The sequence below is a fragment of the Lepisosteus oculatus genome, chromosome 15, assembly GCF_040954835.1.
Source record: "Lepisosteus oculatus isolate fLepOcu1 chromosome 15, fLepOcu1.hap2, whole genome shotgun sequence".
Classification (NCBI taxonomy): domain Eukaryota; kingdom Metazoa; phylum Chordata; class Actinopteri; order Semionotiformes; family Lepisosteidae; genus Lepisosteus; species Lepisosteus oculatus.
Window position 1 is genome coordinate 24420965 of NC_090710.1, and position 9626 is coordinate 24430590.

Genomic DNA, 9626 nt, shown 5'->3' on the forward strand with positions numbered 1-9626 from the left:
ATAATTTTTCTAGTCATTTAATTCAAATACTGATTCACATTCATACATTTGTTTTTTCAAGTTTTAAAAGGTTGATTTCTCCCATCGTTTAAAGCAAGCTCTTTTTTCAGGGATTGCATTTTTGTCCAACATTGGTACAGGGACTCTTTTCACATAATTGAGTCTTTGAATTTTTGTTTGCACACTTGGGTGCTAAAATTCAAGATGCAATAGGGGAAAAAAGCAGCAAAGTATGACATATAGAGCAAGAGTGTGAAGAACAAATTCTGAATGGTGATGCTGATAGATATTCAGTCTTCTGGCTACAATTTCCAAACAAGTAGAAGAAGAAGGAGCTTCCAAACAGGTATAGTACAGTATTATTTTAAAAATACAATAGTGTGAAATCTATGTAACTGTATGTCTTATGACTTTAACTTTTATTTTTTAGAGTTCACGTGAGAAAGATATTCATATCTTTGGGAAATCATGAGCCGCCTCTGTGCTTGTCTGCTGCTCTGCACCTTACTTTATGGCCTGGTCTCTTTAATAGGTATGCCTATTTTTTTTTAGTCTTTTGGGTTGTGTGCTAATTAGGCCAAAGTCCCAGATAGGGGAAAGAAACAACAAAATTGTTTATCTTTCAACCTTGTTACTTATCTGTACTTCCCTTATAGATTTATATTGATGTTTATCAGTTATACCTTGCATTTGACTAAATTTCCTCATTGATGTGAGAAAAACAAAATACAATGAATGCCTTACTCAGCTTAAAAATAGTTCTCTTAGGTATGTTAATAGGAAGACAGACATTTAAATTTACAGGATAAACGTCTCTACTTTTTTAAAGAATGAAATTTTATTTAGCTCTACGTACCTGTTACTTTAAGGAGAAAAAAGTCAATAAACAGTAATGTATTAAAATAGCACATTAAATATACATTAAAATACATGTATTATTTAAAAAGATTATTAAGGTATGAATGAACTAGTTTTATATATACTGTATATATTCCAAATAAACATTTTTAATCTGTTAGTTCATGGATGTTGCTACAGTAGATTTCAAATGAGCTACTGTTGACAGGAAAACTGTGAGACTGGACTGCATATTATACATAAGTGTTTTATCAGCAATATATCGTCACTGACCAAAATACATAAACATAATAACAGACTATAGGGAATACAGACTGATATTTTGAGTGAAAAGACTCAAGAAAAGATACCTGCACAACAAGACACAGAGGAGATGTCACTAGAGAAGGGCTACTCTGGCAAGCAGGCTGCTTTCTGTAAGGTGTGGAGAGCTAGAATTTAAAGTAGCGCTTGCTCTAGTTTCCGACGGCAGGTTGGAGTATTCTCGGTCGCATTTAATGGCAACGTCAGCTCAAAAATTTGGTTCAAACCACCAAATGGAGACGGGCATGCCGACAAGCGGACCCTGCTGATGCGTGATTAACTAGGATGAGAGAGAGGAGTTCTTTTACTTACTACTTTTGTTTGGCTGCTTTATTCTGAATCCAACCTTTCATAAGTCAGAGAATGTTGTGAAGGAATATTCTGTTTTGCGGTGATGTAGTAGTTTATTTTAAGTGGCAATAAAATGTTTGTAACCTCGTCCAGGTACATGCCAGTTGACTAGAATTTAAATGTTTGTTTGGTTATAAGCACGTGTGACTTAGAGTCATGTTTCAGTTGTTAAAAACAATCCCATGTTTAGCTTTCTTTTAAATATATTTCTCAATGCCAATTGCTAAAGGAAGAAAATCTTTTTATCAGGACTGTGTACTAGTCTTCTAAGCTGCAAAACTGTACTGACATCATGTGATTGGTAAGGTGTAGGCTACGATAAAGACAATACCTTTTTCTCCCTTTTTTAGTTTTATGTAAACATTTTGCAGAACATGTTTAACCGTGGGGTCTTATTCAGAAACACATACATACTTAAGTAATCTCTCCAGTTTTCAGACAATAACCATCCATTCTTCACTCCAGATCTTATCCAATAGAAGTTATTGCAAGTAAGTTCTATACAAAGGTCTTTCTTACATTTGGTATATGAAATTAATATGCTATTTAAGATATTTAATTACCTGCCAGTTTGTAATCATAATTGCAATAGAGTTGCTCATTCTCTAGGTCACCCAATTCATGTTAATGACAGGCATGAGCACAAAAAACACCAATTTCATGTCGTAACTGTTAGTTCAGGAGTCTACATTCATTTTTTTAAATTTAATAAAGAGTTTTCAAGCTATGGGCATCCACTCTATACTCCAAGTCTGATATTAAGATTTTAAGGCTGTTTATTATGCTCTGACATTTAATTTGTGTGTTTGAAAGCCCACTATGGGTAACTGTTTTTGGGGTTTAAACTGCCCCTTCCAGAGGGCAGACTTTTCTTTTTTATCCTAGTGGTTTGAAGTCATTTGTAATCTGCAGACACCTGTCTTCTTGGCAACAGCTTTGTGTTGATTAGCTGTAACAACTGAGCATTGGTTCTCTCCATATAAATCTGTGGTAAATATAATTTGTTTGTAGAAGTGTAATTTTTTACTGTAGCATTTATTATGTAATGGTGCATGGGGGACGTTTGTGGGGTCCAGCTATCTTTTCCAGGATAGCCACAAATTACATGGTTTGAAGTCAAGATAGTCATAGATCTTAAATTCTCTGTGTTCATTGAAATACAGTAGCAATACTGGATTTATCCAAATCTATTGAACGCTATATATCATCTGTAGACTAACGATTAACGGTGTAGTTTTTGTTTAATTTATATAGATGTTTATTTTAATCTAGTCATTTATACAGTATGTTGCATTGGTATGTATAGTATGAGGGGCCCCTATTTTGTGGAATCAAATGCTTCATCTACTGGGCAGAACAAGTGGCTTTTCCTCTAATAGGGTATTTGAAAGTCAAAATGTATTGTAAATCTCCAGACGCAAGAATGGTCACTCCTTAAACCTTCTCCAAAACAAATGCACTTTCCTTCTCAAAACTACATTGTTTTTTTCTATGTATTTTATAAATGTAAGAAGTTACCAAAGTTGTGTGAATGACAGATTGTCTTTTCAATGTACACAAAGTTTGAATTTAAAAGTAAAAAATACAGTCGAGGTCTATACAATTCTCTGCAAGTATAGCTCTTTCAGTATCTAGCTGTCAATAATAAATCAGTACTCAATCTTGTTTTTTCTCTTTTTAACTAAACATTAGGAGCAGATTCCAGTAAAGATGACAAAGGTGAGTACTGTTACGTGAATATGAACTAAGAGTTATGAATAATTGAGAAATATCACATACCATATGCATACACATATATATGTACATATTTACACACAATAAATTGCTTCAAACACTATACAAGTTAAATATATATGAATCATAAACAAAAAAGCAATATACCTTTTTTTCATTTTTAGTCATTTTGTGACGAACCCCTATTTTCTTGATATCTCTTCCAATAAATACATCAGATAAAGTGAACTGAAGGCTTTCGATTGTCTTTATGGGTCATTAATTTCTACACTGCTGGTGTGAATTGAAAAGTAGTGTACCTTAAATCTCTTTAGGCTTCTACAGCACAAATGCTTTGGAACACAAATATCAAATAACTCTATCTTTGTATTCACACAGGACCCAGTTTGATTGTTAAAACTTTTATTTTTAATAACAAAGAATGTGAATTACTGAGTGTGCATTGAAATAAAATAAAATTAGACCACCTATGATTTTTTCTTAATGAATAGAGATTTGACTTTTTTAATATCTTAAAGATTGTGTATGGAATTGTTTTAACTGTTGTCCGCATAGGAGTTACATGGGAGGAGTCCAACGGACACTTTGGCTTTGAGAGGATGAATGATAATACTGTAGCATTCACCAGTGGGGGTATTTAGCCCAGATCATTCTTCAGATCTATCATGCTGTTCCTCACTTTCTCATTCCTGTAGTAAATTGCATACCAGCAGCTTGATTAAGTATTTTTTTTATGAAAACAACAAATCAAATAGAAATTTCAAAACAGAAAAATTAAGTCTTTATGAAGTACTGTATATACTTATATATATATGGGGGAAGATGATTGTAGACCAGTATACTAACTGTATTTCCTTTAAATATATACATATAGATGAAGAAATATAGCTCTTATACTGTAGGGTTTATGTGCTTGATAAGGTTTTGCAATTGTTTGTGTGGGGGATCCAAATGAGATCTTAAATTAATAATATAAGCAGCAAAATTACATGTATTTTTACTTCACACCTATTATTGCATCTTCAGTCTACTGAAGATTCATAAACATGCATAGGACTCCAGGCATGAACTCTTCCTGATGGTTTTCATAAACATTATTTTAATAGAGGACATTTTCTTTTGATGAATAGAGACTTAAAGTAACAAAAAAACAAAGAAAATCCTGTGTTATTAGTTTGTTAAAATGACACTGTTATGCAAAGCAGCTTGCACGAGAACTAACTTATGAAGTTGGTTATTGCGTTGAAACATTTTGAATGGAGTATAGTAACTTGTTTACTACTGCACTATGGATTTTAACTCAAAACCTTTCACTTACAAGTCCAAAACCCTAACCATTAACTCCCTTACAACTGCATGTACAGTAGTTGTGACCCACTGTTTTCTGTTGCTTATGCAGAGTCCCGTGACAAACGCAGCATTCCAAACTGGGGATACAGTGCTTCTGACTTCTTTGGCTGGATTGAGAATCTCCGCAACCATGCTGGCTATGACAAAATAGATGAATTAGCCAGAACCTTCTGGGCACACTTCCCTTCGGCCTCGAGGCTCGGATATGACAGCCCTGAATCTGAGGAGTGAAGATGGCTCAAGCAACGGCTGTAAAATTTTTAAGTACAACTAGAAAGCTTATATCCCTATATCACCAGGACGTTCCTGTAAGGACTTTTTCTAGGAAAATGTTTTCCTAGGAAAACGACTCATAGCAAAACTCTTTCATCTGCAGTTTTGTAATTTAATCCAGTGTATTAAGACAAACTGTATATTATTAAAATGCTAGAATGTCCCCAAATTTCTACATCTGCAGGACACTCAATAAAAATGGTCCATGTACAATAAAGACTACAAGATTACAGCATCTTATTTGTTATTCAGGCTTCACAGCTTGTGGGCATATTTAAGTTTAGAGTTGGGGGCAGATTTTTATAGTAAGCATTAGGGTAAGACCTAAAGTTAAAAGTTATTGGACGAGTGCTCAAGTTTAAGGGTTCAGGTACATTTTATGGTTATGGTCATAGGTTTGGACTTTGAGGGTTTCAAGAGGAAGGATAGGACTTAAAGGTTGAACACTATTAGGGTAAGAATGAGGTTTGAGATAAAGCTTTAGGGTTTTGTATTAGAAAAGAATAAAGAACTCAAAAACTATATATACTGATACACAAAAATGCAACAGTCAGGGCTTATTGATTTGATATTCAAATAGTTTAATTTAAATATCAAATGAAATCCCAGAAAATGTAAAAATAAATACAAATATAAAACTCATGATGTATTCTGTGTGAAGTGAAAATGATAACATTTTGAAATATTTACTCTCAGTTTTGCCAGTATAGCAATTTTCATCCCAATGCACTTTACATACTGTACAAAAGTGTACCCAATTTATTCACCACAAAATCTATTCACAGCACCCAGATGTTACACAGCAACCATTCTCTACCAGCGGGCTAACCAAACAGCATATCAAACAAACAATAATAGTATTAAAAAGTACATTTAGGTAGGTGAGATTGAATAAGACCAAAAGTGGAATTTATCTCCAACACCAATATTAGCTAACGCTACAAACAGTGCCATGGCATTGTTAATCACCGAGTAGTCTAGATATTGTTTTAATATATCATCTGAAGGACACTACCTGTTACTGGACACTGTCACCATAATGGAACAATAGTGTGGAAAATGGGATCCAGAATGATGTGTACCACCTTCTGGTCTACATAATCCATTCACAGCATTACTCTGATTTGTGAAAAAGGTCAAAATGTCAAATATTGACCAGACACAGCCTTATTTAGCTTTAAAGATTTGATGAGATCAGGCTACAGAGCAGTAAGGTTTATTTCTTCTGTTGATGGTATTAGTGTGTTGTTCACACATGTTTTATTGGACTCAAGTCAGAAGAAAAATTGTGATTCCAGCACTGAGAAGACTTACATTGTACTGTAGAAAAACAACACTTATGATAGACTAGCAGGAACAAGAAAATTGTCAACATATTACTAAACAAGATTGCCCTCAATCTGTAACAAGACCTTGTCCTATTTGGCCTGTGTCTTCTGTTCTTGTGCCTCATTACTGATTCTGTCTGGGAATACATGCCATGGCTTGGGAATGTCATTAAGGATTTTGAATACTATAAATATGATTCCTTTTAGTCTTCTCTACTCAAGGCTAAAATCACTCATAACCTGTCAATAAGATGAACCTGGGCAATATATGTTGCTCATTCACCACAAAATGTCTGAGTTAAAGTCTAGCCTGAGCCTCTGTTTTGTGTTATATTTCCCATTTTTAGCTATTACTGTTGTTGTTTATTTAATAATCTCCATGTTAGTTAAGCACGGCTTGCCGTTTTAAAATCCATGTTGATAATGGTAATCATGTCTCCATATAGATTTACTGTTTAAATCCATAGATTTATATAGTTAAAAGATATGGCATTTAGTTATAATTATGATTTAAATTAAAACTGGAACTTCTAGGTCTATAATTACTTAGTTTCAGCCTGTTCATGGAAGGTGTGATGCCGCTGGTGGTGCAGTCATCATACAGGACCAATAGTAAGCTGGTCTTGAGAGGAAAGTTCCTTGAGACAGGAAAGTGTTCAATGGAAGATTTATTTATATACACATAAATCCAGCAGAACAAACAAAACGAAAAAAAAAGCCTAGATCATGGATGGAGAATCTACCTTACTTGTTCATCTAACTAAATATCAGGAGTACTCTGCCCCCCAATCTGGAAAAAAAACCTCTCCATATTGTTTTGAAAATTAAAGACAAATATATATCCCCATTGTAAGCTGACTTGGCATTTTCTTTTGGGTTTCTCTTACATCTCTGTATCTGCCTTTCTTTTTATGTTCTATTACTTTTGGTTCCTCTTGTGCTTCTGTCTCCCTCAGTTTCATTTCCTCAGTTTTTTTTATCCTATCATTGCTTTTCACTCTACCACTCGTTGTTTTTATTTCTGTCTTCTCAGTCCTTCTCTCCCTCTCGTATCACAACCTCCCAAGAGGAGGTAAGCAAGTGGTACAGTATATCCTGGTATATGTACTGTATACTGCAGATAGCTCTTTGTAGTGCCTCTTTTTAGTATATAAGTTTCCAGAATATTTATTTCCTTTAATATGCTAATTATAATAAAATAAGGTTTTTCTATTTACCCATCGGAGTAGTTTTGGTTTAATCTTCTTTTGCAGCATTAGCTCCCGTTTGGCCATTCTGTGGATTTATATGATCTAGAACAAGACATACACCTGTGCCTAGTTCCAGACATGATTTCAAGCCGCCATCTTACATCTTAGTTTCTGTCCACTGCCATCTTAGTGTGGTGAAAAAACATCAATGACCCACCTGGGAAAGTAGTTTCCTTGCATTATCACACACCTAAGGGCATCACAATGGACTCTACGATAGCAATTTTCCAGCTGATGGGTATTTCCTCTGCCTTTAGTGGGTATGCAAGTGAATGTTGTTCTAGGGCCAGCCCCTAGGATAAATCTCACCTCCAGCTCACCCCTGCTCTCAATCTAGGAAAGTTCTCATTCTAGGCCACTCTCATTGTATATGACCAGTCTCCCCTGGCAATCACTTTTTTCACGTTAGATTTAGAATTTAATCATAACTGTCAGCAGGACAGTAAAGAGAAAAGGCAACCTATTCAATGACCAAAGTTTTGAAATTCTCTTTACCCTTTTGAAATGTCTTCGCTCTAAGTTTTCTCTTCTGTTGCAAGCTTCTACGGTTTTCCCTGTATTATAAGAAAAGTCAGTCCTGTCCCCCAACTTGTCTACCTATTCCTCTTAGTTCCCTCTATTGAGAATTCACACTTCTCCCATCTAAGAGAAGCCTCTGTGCCCCCGGGTGTAAAACCAACAGACTCAGGAAATGTTTCATTCCCACTGCAATCACACTCTTAAACAATGCAAAGTAACTACCTTGTCCCTTGTTTCTTTTCTCCTGTAACACTACTGTATTCTCTTGTGCTAAACACTTCATTCTCTGGGCTTCTACTCTAGAACACAGGCTGCCTTCCATCATGCCAATAATAACCAGGCAATTATCATTACTCAAGCAGGATACATTGATATTTTTCTTTATTATTACAATTATTAAATCAATCTGTTTTTGAAAGAGCATTTATTATTATACATATTTAAAGAAAATACTCTGAAACAAAAAAAAATCAATTGTATATTTTTTTCTTGGAAATATGTCTGGTAACATTGTCTATTTGATATACAGTACGTTCATCATTATTCTTCTATTACGAATACGATAGTTAAAATGATTTTAAGAACTAGAAGTTCACCTATAAGCAAACCTTATCCAATTAATTAATCAACATAGCTGAGTTCTTTTTTCTATATCTAACTTGATAAAGTTGATAACTTGATAAACAATAATGGATACACATACACATAGGGAATCTGATAAGGCTCGTACAGCTTTTCAGGTGTTTTTTTTATAAATGATTAGCTGGTGGCTGGCAAAAGAATTTTACTGTCTTACTTTCTGTAATATTGCCAACAAAAAGCTTAAACTCATCCGTAAAGACCACTTTCATCCACATTTGTACATTCTGCTATTTCAATTCTGCCACTAATTTTTGATTTTTTTTTCACTTTTCTTGTCTAATGCCACCACATATAGTGCATATGTGGCATATGTCACATACAAGTGTCAAACAGCAGCCATTTCAGTTGTTTTCTTGAGTTAGATCCTAATAAATGTGAGAGAGTTATATAGTTATAAATGTTGCTAAGAGTTTGATTTTTAGCAATCCACAAACATTGAACTACTTACTGTTTGCCCAGGCACCATTCAATTACCACACAGTCAGTGGTGACACATTAGACAGTGGGACTGCCAGACAAGCTGGACAAGTCCTGCAGCAAACGGACACAGATGAAACACAGGATCAAAGAGGAATGGATAATACATCATTACACCTGGTTTCTGCATGCAGTTATTTTATTAATTAACCCCACTCTTTAATTTTGCCTATACTGCCCTTTGATCATCAAGACACCCCCGCCCCTCATTTCAGCGCTGTATTGGGACCAGACTGTAACTATACAGAGAGCAGCAGAAGAAATCACAGACATTGTCTTCCTCCTCTACCTTGTATTACTTGAAGAGAAACAAGGTAGGGGGAGCATAATGGGAACAAATAGATTGGAACTGGCAGAGCTGAAGAACATGCTTAGAATTACTGAAGGACTAGACGGATTTTTATTTCTCCCTTTGCTGCTGTGGTTACCAGATGGAGGAGTTTTGGGAGAATAATGATATGGGACTTCTCTTCTGGGACATTGGTTTTGGGATACTGAGGTTGTTGGTGTTCATTTGCCATTGTGAGTGTGTGTCCATTGC

At 34.9% G+C, this 9626-nt stretch overlaps 1 protein-coding gene across 1 annotated transcript; it reads left to right on the forward strand.

The window, feature by feature from the left end:
• The first annotated feature begins 221 nt into the window (after positions 1-221).
• otos2 (otospiralin 2) lies at positions 222-5086 on the forward strand. The gene is made up of 4 exons (XM_015364138.2): positions 222-346; positions 431-532; positions 3205-3231; positions 4646-5086. Exons 2-4 carry the CDS (start codon positions 469-471, stop codon positions 4825-4827), a joined length of 273 nt encoding a protein of 90 aa, XP_015219624.1. The 5' UTR covers positions 222-346; positions 431-468; the 3' UTR covers positions 4828-5086.
• Positions 5087-9626: the final 4540 nt, after the last annotated feature.

Bases quoted from the DNA above. Each gene is read 5' to 3' on its own strand.
- otos2 (XM_015364138.2), top strand. From the start codon at position 469: ATGAGCCGCCTCTGTGCTTGTCTGCTGCTCTGCACCTTACTTTATGGC. The intron at 533-3,204 runs GTATGCCTATTT...ACTAAACATTAG, and splicing joins TGGCCTGGTCTCTTTAATAG to GAGCAGATTCCAGTAAAGAT. The intron at 3,232-4,645 runs GTGAGTACTGTT...TTGCTTATGCAG, and splicing joins TTCCAGTAAAGATGACAAAG to AGTCCCGTGACAAACGCAGC.